This window comes from Watersipora subatra, chromosome 1 (assembly GCF_963576615.1).
Source record: "Watersipora subatra chromosome 1, tzWatSuba1.1, whole genome shotgun sequence".
NCBI classification, from domain to species: Eukaryota; Metazoa; Bryozoa; class Gymnolaemata; order Cheilostomatida; family Watersiporidae; genus Watersipora; species Watersipora subatra.
This window is the reverse complement of record NC_088708.1, coordinates 32,610,334-32,630,182: the sequence shown is the minus strand read 5'-3', so window position 1 is coordinate 32,630,182 and position 19,849 is coordinate 32,610,334. Positions and strand designations below refer to the sequence as shown.

The following is a 19,849-nucleotide window of genomic DNA, read 5'->3' as shown; positions in this document are numbered from 1 at the left end:
AAAGTGAAACTAAACAAATAAAATAGTAAAATGAAACAATATCATTTAATAATTCTAAAATCCACACTTTTGACCTTGACGCAATTCAAACACGGTCACTACAATTGTTAGTCTAGTTAGTGCTCATTAAAACACGGTCACTACAATTGTTAGTCTAGTTAGTGCTCATTAAAACACGGTCACTACAATTGTTAGTCTAGTTAGTGCTCATTCAAACACGGTCACTACAATTGTTAGTCTAGTTAGTGCTCATTCAAACACGGTCACTACAATTGTTAGTCTAGTTAGGGCTCATTCAAACACGGTCACTACAATTGTTAGTCTAGTTAGTGCTCATTCAAACACGGTCACTACAATTGTTAGTCTAGTTAGTGCTCATTCAAACACGGTCACTACAATTGTTAGCCTAGTTAGTGCTCATTCAAACACGGTCACTGCAATTGTTAGTCTAGTTAGTACTCATTAAAACACGGTCACTACAATTGTTAGTCTAGTTAGTGCTCATTAAAACACGGTCACTACAATTGTTAGTCTAGTTAGTGCTCATTAAAACACGGTCACTACAATTGTTAGTCTAGTTAGTGCTCATGAAACCATAAAAAGAGATGATATAAGGTCCATTTAAAAAACATTGATCTTGTCAACTGCCATGAAAAAATGCCAAATATCACAATATACCATTTCAGCTATGTCAAACTTTTAGAATATCGACTGAGCTTTTATTATAGTTGATGATACTTGAAAGAACATTGAGTTAACCTTAAAAACTTAATGGAGCTAGCCTCAGAAACACAGAAAGAAATGATCACCATATCTGAGCAACAGGTACAAGACACACAGGTACTCACGCCGTATAATAATGTGCATGTTGGTCTGATTTTTGCCAGCTGAGTTCTCTGCAAGACACGTGTAGTTAGCCGTGTCGTTTGGAGTAGTGGCATTGATTCTAATCACGACCTCTTGTGGAATAATCAGCTGGTTTTCTACTTGAGCAGACGATGGCTTTTCATACACATAAATTCGTTGATCATCCTATAAAAATCAAGCGTATAAGATGAATGAAATGAGCAAATAAGTTGGACAAAAACGGCCAAGTTTCCTCAAGCTTTTACTGAAAATTAGTTAACAAAAACCCAATTTTCCATGTAAATAGGGTATTGTAAACATACATGAGCAGATGAGCATATCATTAGAAATCTCAGGCTATGAGCCTTCTCACAGACATACGTAAGCATTGACGCTTGTGTCTGTAGTATACAAAGGTAAAGCTAAACTCATAGACTGCCTATATCTGAAAATGTGCCAAAACTGTTAAAAAAAATAATGAAGACTAAATATTGTATAATAGCCCTGAGGGATGTGTAGGTGTCTGTTACTAATATCACTACCAATATCCTTGAGGGATTTGCACGTGTTTGGTACTAATATTTTTGAGGGAAACGTAAATGTTCGTTACTAATAGAGTTACTAATATCCTATAACCCTGAGGGATATGTAGGTGTTTAGTACTAATATCCTATAACCCTGAGGGATATGTAGGTGTTTAGTACTAATATCTTATAACCCTGAGGGATATGTAGGTGTTTAGTACTAATATCCTATAACCCTGAGGGATATGTAGGTGTTTAGTACTAATATCCTATAACCCTGAGGGATATGTAGGTGTTTAGTACTAATATCTTTAAGAGATATGTAGGCACTCGTTACTAAACAGTGGGAGCTCATCAAATAGTTCTGAGTTGAAATGAACAGTCGATAAAAAAGAGAATGCAACATCAAATATTGCCAGCACATACGATGGACACAAAACACTTCTACATCTTTGAGCTCCACGGACTAGCGCTAAACAAAAGACAGGCTCTTAGGTTCTCACCGGTTGATAACCATTGACATAGGGCTGACTAGAACCCTCTTTTTGAAAAGCCATCTTAGCATTTGGCTTGGCTTGGCTTTGACATATCATTTCTACTATTCCTCCTTCTTCAGTTTCGGTCTTGTTCAAATTAACATCATCTGAGAAAACTGGAAACACTGAAACAAGAAAAGATCGATATGCTTTAGTAAACGCTTTACATACATATACACACTAACTACAGCAGATCATACACAACATACATTCACACACATACCAGCTAGAGCAGATCTTACACAACATACATACACATACATACCAGCTACAGCAGATCTTTTACAACATACATACACATACATACCAGCTACAGCAGATCATACACAACATACATACACACACATACCAGCTAGAGCAGATCTTACACAACATACATACACATACATACCAGCTACAGCAGATCTTTTACAACATACATACACATACATACCAGCTACAGCAGATCTTACACAATATACATACTAACTACAGCAGATCATACACAACATACAAACATATACATACTAACGACAGCAGATCTTACACAACATACAAACATATACATACTAACTACAGCAGATCTTACACGATATACATACACATAAATACCAGCTACAGCAGATCTTACACAATATACATACACATACATACCAACTACAGCAGATCTTACACAATATACATACCAGCTACAGCAGATCTTACACAATATACATACACATACATACTAACTACAGCTAATCATACACAACATACAAACATATACATACCAACTACAGCAGATCTTACACAATATACATACACATACATACCAACTACAGCAGATCTTACACAACATACATACCAGCTACAGCAGATCTTACACAATATACATACACATACATACCAGCTACAGCAGATCTTACACAACATACATACACAAACATACCAGCTAAAGCAGATACTATACACTATAAATACATGAATATGCCAATTACAGTGCATATACAATCAGGCGTAATCTACAGATCAGACATCCATAATATGTACATATAACAACTTCAGTACTTCAGTTATACATGCACATGCCAACTTCAGTCCATGCACATGCCAGCTTCAGTACATGCACATGCCAACTTCAGTACATGCACATGCCAGCCTTAGCAGAAGTACATGCCAGCCTCAGCAGGAGTACATGCCAGCCTCAGCAGGAGTACATGCCAGCCTCAGCAGAAGTACATGCCAGCCTCAGCAGGAGTACATGCCAGCCTCAGCAGGAGTACATGCCAGCCTCAGCAGGAGTACATGCCAGCCTCAGCAGAAGTACATGCCAGCCTCAGCAGAAGTACATGCCAGCCTCATCAGGAGTACATGCTAGCCTCAGCAGGAGTACATGTCAGCATCAGCAGGAGTACAAGCCAGCATCAGCAGGAGTACAAGCCAGCCTCAGCAGGAGTACAAACTAGCCTCAGCAGGAGTACACGCCGGCCTTAGCAAGCGTACATGTCAACCTTAGCAGGCGTACATGCCAGCTTGAGCAGCTTTGCATGACAAAACTATTATACAAGCGCATTGACACAAAACAACAATAAAGTATATGTACATAAAGGTATCACTACCCCTTACTAGATCTTAGTATAAACACTTTGCAACCGAGACAAGAAAATACCAGCGATCCTTGATAACTGAATGACTTTCAACGTGAACACGAAGAAGTGCGAGGGAGATCTGTCTCCTTTTACCTTTTCCTCTCAGCTAGAATACATCAGCTCAACTGTCTCAGGCTGTTAAAACTTAAATATTAGTCACCAGCATTTCACATCCGCTTTTCTTCAACTTAGTAATTCTACAGTTTGTTAGTTATAAGTTCGCTGTAAGCTAACATTGACAAGTGCATACCTTGCACTTCAAAGTACGCTTTGCCCTCAACCTCATCGGCACGGTTGCTTGCCTTACACCAATACCAGTGCTCATCGTCAACTTGTACATTTATTATTGTCAAATCGCCTTTGCGTTCGGACACTCGAAATCGGTCTCCAAGCTCAGAAACATCATAACCAGCGCTGCTTTCCCTTGTCCCCTAAAAAAGTGCCAGCGCATAACTGACTGATCAATGGAGCTTTATAAAATCGTGCTTCGGTGTGATTACAACAGATCTTATGAGAATAAAGTGAAAACTATTATCATCGTTATAACTCTATAAGTATTATATCATTGAATATAAATTATAACAACATAACTCTCTAAGAGATTCCAACAATAGCCTTTGTCAGTATTCGTTAAATAATGAACTGAAGTGCATTTAGATAAAAGCAAAAATCTACTATAGTCCAACTTCAAGGTACGACATATGATGTGAAGTTTGAGCACATATCTGACTCATCATCTGAATCATTTTCCAACATAAAAGGTCTGCAATTTATTGAAACTGTAGTTTTATGTATGTATGTAGACAGTTATGTTTTATATAATCGGGTTTTATGGTGTTGAAATAACATTTCAAAGAGTGCTTCATACCTTCTCTTTTCAGTTCTCAAACTAAGAATCTGAGAAGATGATCGCAAGTGGTAGTAATGTAGTAGTAGAATTACTGTAAGATATTATAGGAACACACGACCAATTATATTCACATAAATATTTAAAAACCTTGAAGCCGTTTAGTAGTTATCGTGAGGAAGAAATTGGAAGTGATGTGAAGAAAAGAAAGCGTGGAGCGAGTGAAAGTGGAGAGGCTAAGCATGATTTTGAAATAAAGTTTAAAGAACATCATATAAACTCCAAAGACATAAACAAGTTTTGCTAATTTAAAAGCTCGTATGGTCTACGTTAGGCTGGCTCAATCTCTATTGCTTCTTCCAACTAACAACTGTCCTTCATGTAAAGGTGATGGGACAATAAAAACCTCTTTATCCATAATTATTTCACCAGTTTACTTTTTTATGTAGTCTTAGTTTTATAGATTTTTATAGTTTTATTTTATGCATTTATTTGAATGACCTATATAATGACCTAGCTCTTTTAACCATAAGTTTTCTACCTGCAGAATGAAATCTTATTGGAATATTTGCTCTAACAACAGCTTTGATCAACACAAAATAACTTGCAGTGGTTTATCTTCAGGTGTCGAGGTTTGTCTGTACTTTGCAATTTCTGTTTCATGCTTTTCCTATCAGCCTAATGTATGTGTTTCGCCCACTATTTCTATGCTATATACCTTTAAGTTAAATAAGATACGCAAATAAGGGTTTCAGTGATGAGAAGAAAACTCCTAAACTGTTGACGGGATGCAGACTTAGTTGTAACAGTAGACTAACATTTATACTCAATAGCACTTGAGACCCTAATGTCAAAAATTCGCACAAAACACTACCCGCTTTCAAATGATTCGCCTTATAACCAGAAGCAGTCTAGCAAAAGTAATTACTTTCATGTTGAAAGGGAGCATTTGACAAAGCAATGTTTCAATAAGAGATCTTGGGAGACAAAGTGCCAGTGACTGGCTGTTCACAAATTATTACTCACCAGAAACCATCTATAAGTGGGGGGAGGTGTGGACGAAGCACCACAAAATATGCGGGCATCTCTGTAGGCAATACCAGATGTGTTTACAGGAGGTGAAGTCATCTCGGGTATGCCTGTGAAACAGTTAGATGTCAAATTTACAGCACTTGCTTATTTTCAACTACGCTAAACTGTTAGTACTTGCTTATGTTCAACTATGCTAGACTGTTAGCGTTTATCAGGGTTTAAAGTCTACCCTGGACAGCTTAAAACTTTAGAACCGTACAAACTTGCTACTCCAGAGACAAGAATACTATAAGGTCATTAACTAAACTGTTTCAGACAATAAAATAGACATAAAGGACTTGACAACACATCCAATAAGCTCTTGTAGGCTCTGTATATGATATATGATGTACATAAGCTAGTGAGTGCCCTTACGAGCACTCACTAGCCAGACATTCATTTCTGCTTATTAATGTAGATTTATCACACCAACAATAATAGCCAATGAAATAAATGTATTGTTATTGCACCAGAGGAAGATAGATAACTATGACTGATTCATTCGATACAATCTTAATCATAAGTTATAAACATCGTGAAGTGCACAACAAAAATGACGATTATTGACAGACTCTGCTTATCGATGCTATAGTGTGTTAGTGACGCAGTTAGTTGCTAACCAAGAGACTTGCACAACTCGATTAGCCCACCAACTTTTAATGTCCGAATACGGAAACCTTTTACTAAACAAAGTTTAAGTAACATTCTGGATACCACGCTCAATAGTGACTTCAGACACAAACAAATTGCAACAATAACCATATAGCAATACGGTTCACTACATTCTGACTAAATTTTTAATATGACCACAGAAGAGGGAAGCATTCGAGAGTGAGAGAGTAGACAACTGTAAAAGATCATCTAATAACAACTAGTAATCACAGGACTTGCGCTGAGTTGAGTGTAAACCATGTTCAGAATGTTACAGAAGATGTAGCCGAAGGCAGAAGGTTTTGTAAACCATACCAGATAAACCAACACAGCAGAAATGATAGAAACATATTCAGGGCAATTGATGCAGGTCCTACTGTATGAAACATACCCTACAGGATGAAAATATTCGCGGAGTCAAGTTTTGCGCAAATAGCCTTTTTCATGCATATTCACGGACTTGAGAGTTAACTCTATTGCAGCTAGCAATAGAGTTAACTCTTAGCATGCGTACACCGCGTGTTTAGGTTTCTATTTAGCTGACAACTACGAGTCGATCATGCTAAGCTATAAATTTCTTGCCGCGTCCAGAGGTTTTCATGAATATTCATTGCTTTGGAGGCCTTTGATGAACCAACAGCTTGTGGTAAGTAATGAGTTTTTTTTAAATCATTTACTAAATTAATAATTGAATTTTACTTTGGTTCTTTGGTAAAACACAATATTTACTTTTTCCATCCCTACCGCTTTGTTATTCGTTTTAGTGTGAGAGAGGAACCCAATAATCTGCATGATCCATTTGCAGTAAAGCTAATAAACGCAGACTGCGCAACGGTTGGTCATCTGCCCCGTGAAATAAGTAGAGTAAGCAGCTTTTTCATCATACACAGAGGCACAATGACCGCAAGGGTGGTGGATGTTATTCCTAGAAGATCTACAATCATTCAGGAAGGTCTTGAAATTGAGGTAGAAGTGACTGCAGCTGCTAACGAGGAGAATATGTCTGTTTTAAAAAGGAACAAGAACGCCTTTACAATCACAAATGTTTGGCCAACCGGCAGAACGTTGCAATAGTAAGCCACGAGGAGAGTTCTGATGATAACTGCCTTACCAGCTATGTAGTAGCGAGAAAATCGCCTTTAACATCTACCCAAGACAGTGACAGCGATATAGAGCTGCTATTACTAAAATAACTAGTCAGAGAGCACCATTACATGCTAGTATTTACTTATCAAGGATATCAGTTTAATTTTATTGCCAGACAACCGCCATATGGGCATAACCGTTTTTATTTACTCCATTTATTGTTTGTAAAATTTTATTTGTATTCGAAATATTGTATTTGTACACTCAAGTTTGTAATTAATTCTAATATATTTATACATAAAAATATCTCTATATAAATATCTCTAAAACTCCTTAAGAAAGATCTATATAGATTTTATAATTAAATATAAAATATGTATATATATATTCTGAATATATATATCTCTACATATGAATATACATGTATATAATATAATCATGTTTCCAATATTTCTGCCTTGGTGAACCCATTCCGTATGGTAGCCCTCTGTGATGGTAACAGAAAGTGCCTGTAAATCTGTGAAAGCTGCTAGCAATAGAGTAAAACCTTCACTTGTGTATACCACGTGCTTAGGTTTCTATTTAGCTAAGAATTTTATGTCGATCATACTAAGCTATAAATCTTTGGCTTCATCCAGAGTTTTCATGAATGTTCATCGATTTGAGGCCTTTGGTGAACCAACAATTTGTGGTAGGTTATGAGTTTTTTTAACGTAAAGAATTGCAGGAGATTTTTTTCGATGATTATGCCGTGCCGAATAACTTGTGACAACCTTTAACAATTTTGTAAAGAAGTGCGATGCATTGGCAATGGGGTTAACTCAAAGCGCCAGCTATGATTTTACAACAATTCGGAACTCGGCTACATTTACTACTTCTGCCTAGCGAGTAGTAATTATTTTGAAGCGGTAGTTATTGTCCCTTGTGTTTAAAATAGAACTAATTATTCGCGAAATTTAACAATTCGCGGACTCGTCGGTTTGCAAAATCCATCGAATATTTTCATCCTGTAGAGTATTAAGGGGAATTGATGAGGGTCCTACTGTATGAACCATATTAAGGAGAATTGATGCGGGTCCTACTGCATGAAACATATTAAGGGGAATTGATGCAGGTCCTACTGTATGAAACATATTAAGGAGAATTGATGCAGGTCCTACTGCATGAAACATATTAAGGGGAATTGATGCAGGTCCTACTGTATGAAACATATTAAGGAGAATTGATGCCGGTCCTACTGTATGAAACATATTAAGGGGATTTGATGCGGGTCCTACTGTATGAAACATACACTATGTTTCCATGGTGCGCAGTACTGCGAAGCAGCCCCCTCCGAAGTCGAGGGGATTGTACGTTTTCATGCTGCGCAGTGGTTTTCAGCAAATACCGCAAATTAGCCAGAGAAGAGAAATTGTATAAATCGAATCGCCTGATGGAGAAATAAAATCGATCACGAATACCGAACGTCATAAACGGTCTTTTTATGATTCTGTCGTCATTATACTTTTATTTACAATAAACATTCACAAGGTTTTACAAACCTTAACACACTTTTTATATAGTAATATATTTTTAATATGTATTTTTAAGTAATATATTTAAACGTTAATTTAGGACTTGCCACCTATTTTTCGAAAAGCGTTGGCATCGATAACAAAGTCCAGGAAAGTAATCACCTCATCATCCTCGTGAATGCAGACCATAATTAAATTTAGGTGAAAGAAGATTGGAAGAATAGTAAAAAAACAAGATTAGCAGGACACCCTTTGTACTAGTTTATGGCCCTCGAAGAATCCGTCTCCACGGCAGGAGAGCTATGCGCAGCCACTGCGCGCAGTCGCTGTTTCCTTGCTGCGAATTTGCACTGGCTTCGCACTGATCAGTGCGCAGTGATTTCAGTGCGAAGACGCCGTTTCCATAATTCGGAGATAGCGCAACTCCGAAGCACTGCGCATCATTGAAACATAGTGATATTAAGGAGAATTGATGAGGGTCCTACCGTATGAAACATATTAAGGAGAATTGATGCAGGTCCTACTGTATGAAACATATTAAGGAGAATTGATGCGGGTCCTACTGTATGAAACATATTAAGGGGAATTGATGCGGGTCCTACTGTATGAAACATATTAAGGGGATTTGATGCGGGTCCTACTGTATGAAACATATTAAGGGGAATTGATGAGGGTCCTACTGTATGAAACATATTAAGGAAAATTGATGCGGGTCCTAGTGTATGAAACATATTAAGGGAAATTGATGCCAGTCCTACTGTATGAAACATATTAAGGGGAATTGATGGGGTCCTGCTGTATGAAGATAGCTGGCTTGTTGAGCAAAAGGGACATAGAAACCACCTCTTCAACAAGCAACTCACTAACGACGTCCACTGAAATTTTTCGCACTATTGTATCTCCTTGTTGAACAGAACCGATGCATTCATATTCGCCACCGTCTGCATATATTACATTCTTGACTGTGAGACCTCTTGGGGATGTTTCATACTTTTCTGGATTATCTGCAAATAGAACGATAGCCGTAAGCTGGCTAAACTAAAATAGTACTACATATAAACGTACGACCAATAAAACTTACTGTAACATAAGGCCTAGTGAGAGGCATATTGATACTTACTGAGGGGGTCGATGAATTCGTTATTGAAATTCCAGGCGGTGTAGGGAGGAGGATTTGATTTGACCTCACATTCAAGGACTGAGTCTTGTTGGTAAATAAGGATCTGCTGTGGGGCGGCGTTCACTTCGAGACCCTCTGCAAAAAGAGGGTAAACCGAACATACATACTGTGACACCTGTTTAATGTGTTCATACTAAAATTGAGCCCTATAAAATCAGACTCTGAAGATGTGTAGGCCTATCAACTTCATCAAGGGATTCATGCAAAATAGTCATTATACTCAAAACTCAGAGTACTCAGCTACTCAAATAGTCAGAGTACTCAGGTAGTCGCAGTACTCAAGTAGTCTGAGTACCCAAGTAGTCATAGTACTTAAGTCAAGCCAAGTTGTCATAGGACATTAGTTGTCACAGTTGGTAAGTAGCGGTAGGGGGGTCATAGTAGTCATAGTCAGTAGTTGGTAAGTTGTCATAGATCATTATATAGTTCTTATTAGAATCCTTTTAAATAGTTTACAAACTCGCACTATAGCAACTGATAATCAGTTTTGGTTAACACGACAGTCCGTACTACTAATATAGAGCTTTTCTTTGTGCTTATTACACGTGTGCAAGCAGTGCCGTCCCATGAGGCATAGCAACAGTCCCATGATGCATAGCAACAGCCCCATGATGCGTAGGAACAGCCCCATGAGGTATAACAACAGCCGCATGGAGCATAGAAACAGTGCCATGGTGCACAGCAACAGTCCCATGATGCATAGCATTACAAATTGAACTTATTGTAAGATGAGCTATGCATGGACTCATTTAGGACCTACACAACTCTTACTTTTCTACCGTGACGTCACATGCTGTGTGAAATGGCTTCAGAAATGTATAAACACTAAACGTAAAACGACTATGGAAATACAAAATGCCTTGAACATAGAATATTGTATGATACACAGTGGGCAGCTGAATATGTAAGGAGGCAACTTTAAGCGTACCATAAGCCTGCAACTCAAAACTCCAATTTGAAGGGATATTGTTAACCCTTCCGGTGCAGTTATAGATACCAGTATCGATATCTCTCAGTTCAGTCACGAACAGTCTCAGACTTGAGCCACTAGCCAACGTGTAAATCCTACAATAATATAACAAGAATATAATCAAGCTTTATTTACCTATCCAATAATATCGTTATCTAGAATACTACTTTACCATTCAGTCTTACGCACCTTTGCAAACAGGTTGAAGATGGTCAATTCAGTGAGCTACCTACCTATTCCACCTGGTGACTACTTATTACACTTACCAAATGTCAACTAGTTATTTCTCTAGTTGTCCACATGTACAGAAGTTACTCAACGCACCAAAATGAACCACTCTGCAGTGAACAACTAATATTAATGAGTGATTCATCCAAGAGTACAGGACATGAAAATTTTGCTTCTCATGTTGCGCTAGATGTGATACGCCCTATGTATGAGACCATAAGTTCGGTTTAGAACCTTGGCTGCATCGAGAGAAGACACTTCTTCCAAGTAAAATGAAATAAATAAAAATTTTAGAATGAAATATTTGTGAAAATTCAAACAGAGTGCAGACACTTTGCGAACTGCATAATACTTACTGCTAGTGAATGTTTTAACTGAGCCTCGTGTAACGGTACGGTCTAACTGCTTTTTGCACATTCTTTCAGTAATTATCTACCAGTGAACCACATATTCTACTCTTGGTTCTCTCCGACCGATGTGGATTGGTTCAATCCACACCGGTGGACCTCTCTAGATTCACTAAACACTCAAGAGTTGAAGACTCGCTCACCAAGTGTGTTGTTTTTGCTGGCTAACTTGGACATGTTGAGCAAGTAGCTAACTTTTAAAGGTTGACTTGCAACAAAATTCACATTACAGTTATTTGGTATCAAAAGATTCACCATGTCTTACTCTGTTGTGTTGTAGGTACCAAATATGTGGAAATGTGATTACAAGCTCTTAAAAGCTCAAAAACGAAAAGCCGCCGTAGATTGGAATCTCTTTATTTCTCTGACCTTGTCATTACAGTTTGGTTATTGTCTTGTAACGTGTTGTTCTCACGTGAATTGAAAGGCCAATAAAAAGCTCAATATAAAACCTATCGTAGCACTAGTTTATGACAAACACTTCGGGTTTTACCGAAGACCCGGTATCAAATATAGATGCTCGTTACTTTACTGTTTTTCTTCGGCTTGGTCTAATCGGCAAGTCGTAATCTGATCATGTGACTCAATACTTCGCAAATAATTTCTGCAGCACTTTTCGAGTATCACAGGTGACCAACAGGCTCGTCATGGTTATCAGACAATGATATGTATTCCTTCGAGCTAAGGTTAAAAAATTGAACGAATTTTTACGGTAAGTTATAAGATATCGCTGCTAAAATAAACAGCATCACAATGACGATAAAACAGACGCGTAAGAACAATAGACATGGTTTTATTGAATGCGTGAAGTATATTTGTGAAAATATTTCGACGAATAAGGTTGCAGGAAAGTGTAAACAGAAACCATCTACCACAACTACGTCACACTTGAGCCGTTTTGGAAAGAGAATCCAAACTACAGCGGTCTTGTGTGGCTGCGATTAACTGTTCGTTTTTCAGCTTTTAAGAGCCTGTAATCACATTTCCATATATTTTGCACCTACAACACAACAGAGTAAGACATCGTGAATCTTTCGATATCAAATAGCTGTAATGTAAATTTTGTTGCAAGTCAACCTTTAAGGTTTAGTTGTACCCTATTGTTAAAACTACAGTGCGCAGTAAGATTTTATGTAATAAACAAATATTAGGTCAGTCAAAACATTAGTCTTCTTGCAACTCACTTGAATGTAGACACATGTTTGGGAGCAGTATGAAAAAAAAACATCAAACTTCTCCAGCAAAATTAATAAAATTCACATACATGTAGCTCCCCATGTTATTGTGTATAGCAGTTGAACGAGATCAGCTTGTCAAGATATGGTCTAAGCAATAAATTGAGACACCACAGGAGTTGTCTTCTCTCACTGTAAGACAGCTCCATGTTTATTATCTGAACATTATTTGAGGACCTCCACAGGTTGTTCTCGCAAACTCGGTTCTTAGGTTAGGCGGTAGTGATAGTTTGAGATGAAATGTATCTTTTGTAGACAATATTTCATGATTATTGATTTTTAATACAGTTCAAGGCCAGTTTTAGTGTTTCGTCATCTATGAACTACGTCTAGCTTACATCTAGTTATTTTAGTTGTTGTTTTTTGCCAGTGAAACGATGTCAGAAGTGTGGAAACACTGTGAAAGACAGAAGAACTTTGAGACTATACGCAGGCAGTGTAAAGCTGCGACAAAATGCACTGACTCAAACACAACTGGATTAAATCGTCACCTAAAACGGCGGCATAACATTGCAAAACAATAAAGTATTGCAACCTATTTGCAACCGAGATACTTTCCTTGCCTAAACAGAAAACAGTTTTCTGAGGTTGTTAACTTGTATAATGAGCTGCAGAATGACAGTTTGTAGCGCTTGTGCTAGGTAACAATCTACATGTGTTTGGTATGTCTATGTTGTCTCAATCTTGTCTCGGGTCACTTAGCTATTTTGACATCACTAATTGGTCGGAGCATTTAGCAACTTTGATTAGCAGCTTATACATTGCTTTACAGAACTAAATATATATATAAGGAGTTACTACGTAACTGTGTATATGATGCTTGTCAAGTTGCCCTCAAACATAGATATATTTCATAATCATTAGCAAGAACACCGATAACTCAAATGCCTGGAAATTTGGTGATTGCATCTAGTCAACCCATTACAATATTATTAGCGTAATACATTGCTAACAGTATACTTTACATAAAACATGGTTCAATAAGATCTACAAAATAGGCCTAGCAAACTTTTTTATACCTAATTTGTTTTTATTGAAAAATGCACCAGCTCAAAAATGATCAGGGTGGTTGGTGATGATGTTAAATATATTGGTTAGCTGATGGAGCTTGGCTTAAATATTACAAATGTATTGAGTTGCTGATGAAACTGCCACCTCTGTTGGGTGACAATCATAGATTAAAAGTACAAACTTTAGAGGTTGCTGTACGATTCAAATTTGTAACATTAATATGTAAACATTATGAAAACTAATTTAAAAATAATCTTATGCACAAAACCCAATACATAATGCCAGAAATATTTTCATAACCAACTTGATAATTGACAATAAAACAGTCTAAAATTATATAAATATGTACAATACATTAACTAAAATAAGATCTACATATAAATAATCCTGCATGAATTGCTCTCAGTTGTGAAAATAAATTGAAAACCACATGGTTTATGCAATGTATTATGCTATTATAAAGCAAAAACCTCTGTACGATGACTACATGATAGACTACTTAGATACATCTAAATTTTAAAATATAGCATAAGCCATACCTTGAAGGATTCCCATCTATTACAGGCATTTCTGATCGCTTTTTTATAAGGTTTGATTCACTGTCTGCGTGATTATAGCTGTGAGGGCCATACCATTTCAAATCAATGGCGGCAGCGATAGAATCAGGAGAACATAAGATTGAAAACGCTCCACCATATTCTACATTCTGTCTCTTAGCCGATGGACTTCCTATTAACCCAGCTGTAAAGACCTCACCTGTAAATACAACATAATGAAAAATAATGTTAAAACTGAGATTAGAAAACATAGCACTGTATTCAAAACATTAATTGATACTATTTTAATACAAATTTGATTTCTTCCATATGATCATCTGATAATAATCTGCTATGTACTGCTAATTAACATCTAACAACTATAGTTTTATTTCAGCCAGCCTACACCATTTTAAAATAATAAACTCTGAGGAAAACAATTTTTCCTAAATTTTAATGAAAGACTATCAAACATACTAGAATGGTCAAAGAAAAGTAACAAAGCTGGGATAAGTAAAAATGTACAAACCGACAAAAACCTGAAGAAAAAAAGCTTTATTTTTTTAAGACTACCTCTGTGATCTCTAAATATTTCGTCAGTTCAGATCATCTGAAACAGTGACTCTTTCTGAGGAGCAAATGTATAAATTACCCAGTGTTGCACGGGTAATAAAATGATCGCCTCATGAATTTGAGTAACTTGACCTAGTCTAAATCTTTACTATAATAAGGCGTGAAGCCAGCTTGCCGTTACGCTTAATAAGGTTATGCGTAACACATTTTCGCAAGCGCTGTATAAGTATGTGAACAATCATTCCTATTGTGGCAAGGGCAATGCAGGGTAGTGGTTTAGCTCGCCCATCTGCAGTCCTAAAGCTTCCAAATTTCAACTCAATGTGAAGCAGATTTTTTGTTTCTAGATTTTAATCGCTAAACCCGATCACACGAATGACAGACAGACAAACACTGAAATTTATATACAAATTGCGCAGAGCTTAACAATCTTTTATAGGAACACGCGATCGCAAAATTCAACCGACAATGTTATGACAACCGAGTCTCTACGTCAGAGAATATTAAAGGCTTACAATCTTGCCCTACAATCCCTAAAATCTTGCCATCTATGTATTGTTTGAAATAGCTGAGCCATCTTTATCCCAATAAGCAAATTCTAAAAACACTATTTTTTCAAAAAAGCTGAACAAACCATTTTTGTTTGTTTAAACCGGCTTTTACGGTTTATTGCACTTTGGTTGCAAAATAATTGCATTAATTGGTTTACATGTGTATATGATACACTCTATATTATACGGCATGATTAAATATATTTATATGGTTTATTTAATTACACATAGACATTAAATGATAAACGATAAATGAAGGGACAGATACAGGATGGTATCCCATTAACTATCTTTGAGACAAAATGCTATTACAAGACTGATATGCATGTGTAGGCTGAAAAACGTCAATATGACAAATAATCTATGCATCATTTGGATGTCTATAAATAAACAATAATTTTGCTGCCTTCTGGGTTTCAAGACAGTTTCGTAGTTTAAAACAAATAAGTCTGAAAGTTGAAAATACCCTCTCTATGCGCACACTAAAGTTGATTGCTGTTGGTAATGCCTCGACCATATGTATCGCCTGACTAGGAATTCCTAGCGACATCCACCATGTCAATGGAGCTATCTCATTTACCACTTCTTGGTGAGAAACGAACTGGCATAAATTGGCCATTTCTAGCCCGGTACCTGATGACACGGGTTATGATTGATGGAAACTGTTCACACTGTTTAGTAGCTGCTTCCTATTTTGCTGAGGTCAAACGGGAACCAGGATACTTTGGAGTTAGCAAATTAACAATTAATAGTTAACAGTTAGCTGGAGCCATAACAGTTAGCCCTGCTAAGTGTTATGGCTCCAGTCGTTGATGTGTCCAGTTGAGTTTGACTGGTAGTATACACAGTTTGAGCCACAACACAGTCAACACTTGCTGCGCATGTTTCAATATGCATCCTGAGCAGTCTACATGACGTTGTATGACTATGTCACATTTCTTGCATGTAACTTTGAAACCTTTCCCTTCAGCTGTTCACACAAAATATTGCCATACCAGATCCTGTTTTCGAGGCATAGTGAGATCCAAAACTCTTGCAATGATTGTAGATAGGTTGCCAGTTACCAAATGAATGAGGAACATGTCATGGATATCCCAATATTAGTATTTTTAATTTTGTTTGATGTTTGTTAGTACAAACTGAGCAAAGGGTTCGGTGTAAGTGAAGACAAGCAAGTCTAGGTGGCTGGCATCAAAACTTCAAAGCATTATTCTCATGAAAGCGGAAAGAGATGAAGTCTGACATTTACACTTCAAAGCTTGTTGGCATTGAATTGAATAAATACTGAATCCTTTAATTTCATACCTATATTTGCATTGAAGTAACGATGAATGTTACTTCCATAAACATTGCTTACAATTACTAATAAAATTTAACACAAAAAAATAAAAAACTATAAAAAACCATAAAATCTTGGTTTTTCCGACCTGGTTTTACATAATTGAAGCCACCCGGTTCAAACCATTACCAGTTTAAATCGAGCTATTTCTGATATTTACATATTCACAACCGCTCTTTTAGTTCAAAAAATAAGAGCTACCAGACTTTGAAGAACACATGTAAGCATCCATGGAATTCGGTAAAACTCAACATGGTGAATTGAAGCTTTGCTATAATGGTTAAGTAAGTTAAGAACAAGGAAATGCCATCTGGAAATAAATTTTGCGAATGTGAATGTCAACTGCGATATACCAGCTGCAAAGCTAAAATTACATCGTGCGGTTCTCAAATAATAAGCGAAACATGTGAACACACTGTTATTATTTGGCACGCCCTTTTAGCTTAACGTGAAGAAATTCAAAAACAAACTATTGAAACCCACCAGTTATCACAACAGATTTCATGTCAAATGTTACAGATCGTCTCAAAAAAAGCCTCTGGTCAATCAAAAACACTTATCTACTTATAACGATTTTCAAATGATGGCGCGGCCTGTCGAGGCTGGAATAGTCTGCGTGTTATTGAGCTGTCTTTTTTTTCCTTTAAACTGCAGTCATTTTTTATCCATGAAAACCACACCCTGCCTGCCAATTGGGCAACGACCTCGATTAGCCAGGCTACTGTGCACAAGATGCTTTCATCAATGATTTTTAACGCGGTATTTCTTTGTATTCGTCTTACTTAATTAGAATAGAAACTTCAATTCAAAAAGTCAATTACCAAAGTCAAAAAATCGAACGTTAATTAAATATGAGCAGAATTAGATGTTCTATCATAAAATTACCAAGCTATAAACACTCCAAATGCCACCCTAAAAGATTTACATGAGAAGGTCATTTCAGACAGACAAAGATTAAAAAAATGTGCAAAGGAGGCAATGTCTTACTTTGTGTCAGTGGATTTTTTGAAAATTGTATACTTCAACCAAGAGATTATATGCAACTCTTACTATCGTCCAGTGAGGGGTTTGCGATGATACCTTATACATAAAATAGGCCTACTTGTTTATCAACAAATGAAAAAATAAATCATGTTTTTTTATGAATTAATAAACAAATAAATCAATTTGTTTTAATTTTTGTTAACATTCCCTTATTAATGTTTGTACCCTGATTAATACTAAGGCGAATTCTACCATGTACAGTATACACTTTAGTATACACCTTCTTTAATACATAATTAAAGAAAGTGTATACTAAATCCTTAAAAAGGCAAAACAAATAATCAGGCATATGTCCTAATTGGGCATTCGGCATTGTCCATCGGGCATTCAGGTAGATGTCCTTTAGGCACTTATCAGTTATTGCTTGTCCCAGATTGGTGAACTTTTTGATTTTACCAAATTAATTTTAGTGTACTTTCAACCATTTTATTGCCACAGATTATTTCTCACATTGAACTCACCACTTTCGGGAGTTCACCAGTACATCTACCTATGAACTGAACCAAAGTTTCGCAATGGCAACATTATCATTGGTCGCCCAACAGACTATATAAATGTGACTTCCATTGGATCAAGAACACTTTTATAAACAGAATACGGCCTAAAACTTGACATAACTCAAACCGAGCTACAGTTGCAACAATGCAATGTAAAGCAACACTCATGATAGTCTAATCATCACTTATAGGTTAACTGACACCATTTTAAAACTATAATATGGTAAAGCAATACACTCGTGTAAATTTTTTTTGGAGCATGAATTTGACATGACTAGAGAGATAGACCACTATAAGAAACAAAAACATTTGTGAGGCAAACCCGAGCTCGGATCTCATGAGAATATTTGTATTGACTATTTGAAAATGTGTCAATGTTGGTCAACCAATACGAGAGCGTAATCTAAGTAGGCCTAGCCATCAATGGCTTACATGCTAAAAGCGTTCTTTAGTTACATTATATGCTAGTGTGATTTTGTTATTCACAACTATATAAGATAGCAAAAACTGGTTCTTAGCAAGACTTTTTACAGTAGAGCTATTAACAACCAGTTTATATTATTCATTGTGTTGTTTGAAAATGGTAACAGGCTTCTACTTATGTCCAACCTATATATATGAGCAATCTTTATTGTGGTAATCAATAGCCATATTTTACAAAATGTTTTCCACAAGGTACCACAGCAAGTAAACTAACTAAAACGCAGTGTACAACAAAAAAATAAAAACGCAAAGAAACTATCTAGGCTAAACTAAATAACTAGTGAATAGTCTAATTAATATAATAATGTTGGAGCTGAATGCATAAAATATGTAACACGCAAGCTTGAGGATTGATATGAGTATTGCTTAAGCAAAAAGTTGACAAATAAAAGCTCTGTGAAAATTGTTGTACATATCTATGACAACAAATTTCTAGTTATGAAAACAACGTGTAATATATAAATGTTAAAATAGGTAAGGCAACATAACAACTAAAATATACTAACAACCAATTGATTGATCACACACGCCTAACAACAGAGTTATACTTTATAATCCTCTTTTTAACAGCAAATGATGGGCTAACTCAAATGAAGGCTAAATCCTATGATAGATTTATGGGGTTCCATAATTGTCTTACGCTTTCTCGACTTCTCTGCGATAACGTGGTGACAAACCAGACATTGGTCGATTCTCTGACCCAAAATAACTATCGTGTTAATTTATCAGTTTTAGCAAAACATTAGACATTCTTCGTAAATATGTTCAAGCGAGTAGCCTATTACCGTTCTTAGTCAAACTACAGATGTTGTGACAAACTTTAAAAACTTGGTTTTTCCATAGACTTGAAGAGGAAAAACTTTGTCTCTGCGCTTGTACTTTAACTCTTGATATTTATAAATGAATCACTGAATAGCAAATAATGATATTTTACCGATCGAAACTTTTTACCTGCGAGAATTGTCCAGGTAGTTAATATAAATAAAGCAACGGCAGCCATGTTCTGCTTCGACTTTTGTTCTACTTACGTTCGGCGAAATACATATTGGCGTAAATGGTAAAATTCGCCATAGAAGTAATTCGGGTCGCATTTTCTACAAAAGTTTGTAACTC

General features: G+C 36.5%; 1 protein-coding gene across 1 annotated transcript in view; it reads right to left on the bottom strand.

The window, feature by feature from the left end:
- LOC137397628 (fasciclin-2-like) overlaps positions 1-19,780 on the bottom strand; it is a 49,377-nt gene extending 29,597 nt beyond the window's left edge. Inside the window, exons 1-9 of the mRNA XM_068083926.1 lie at positions 19,688-19,780; positions 14,253-14,469; positions 10,791-10,927; positions 9,803-9,937; positions 9,546-9,686; positions 5,387-5,499; positions 3,764-3,944; positions 1,874-2,031; positions 849-1,032 (exon numbers count right to left, since the gene is read on the bottom strand). Of these exons, the coding sequence (XP_067940027.1) occupies positions 849-1,032; positions 1,874-2,031; positions 3,764-3,944; positions 5,387-5,499; positions 9,546-9,686; positions 9,803-9,937; positions 10,791-10,927; positions 14,253-14,469; positions 19,688-19,736 (1,315 nt within the window). The 5' untranslated portion in view covers positions 19,737-19,780. The remainder of the gene's footprint in view (positions 1-848; positions 1,033-1,873; positions 2,032-3,763; positions 3,945-5,386; positions 5,500-9,545; positions 9,687-9,802; positions 9,938-10,790; positions 10,928-14,252; positions 14,470-19,687) is intronic.
- Positions 19,781-19,849: the final 69 nt, after the last annotated feature.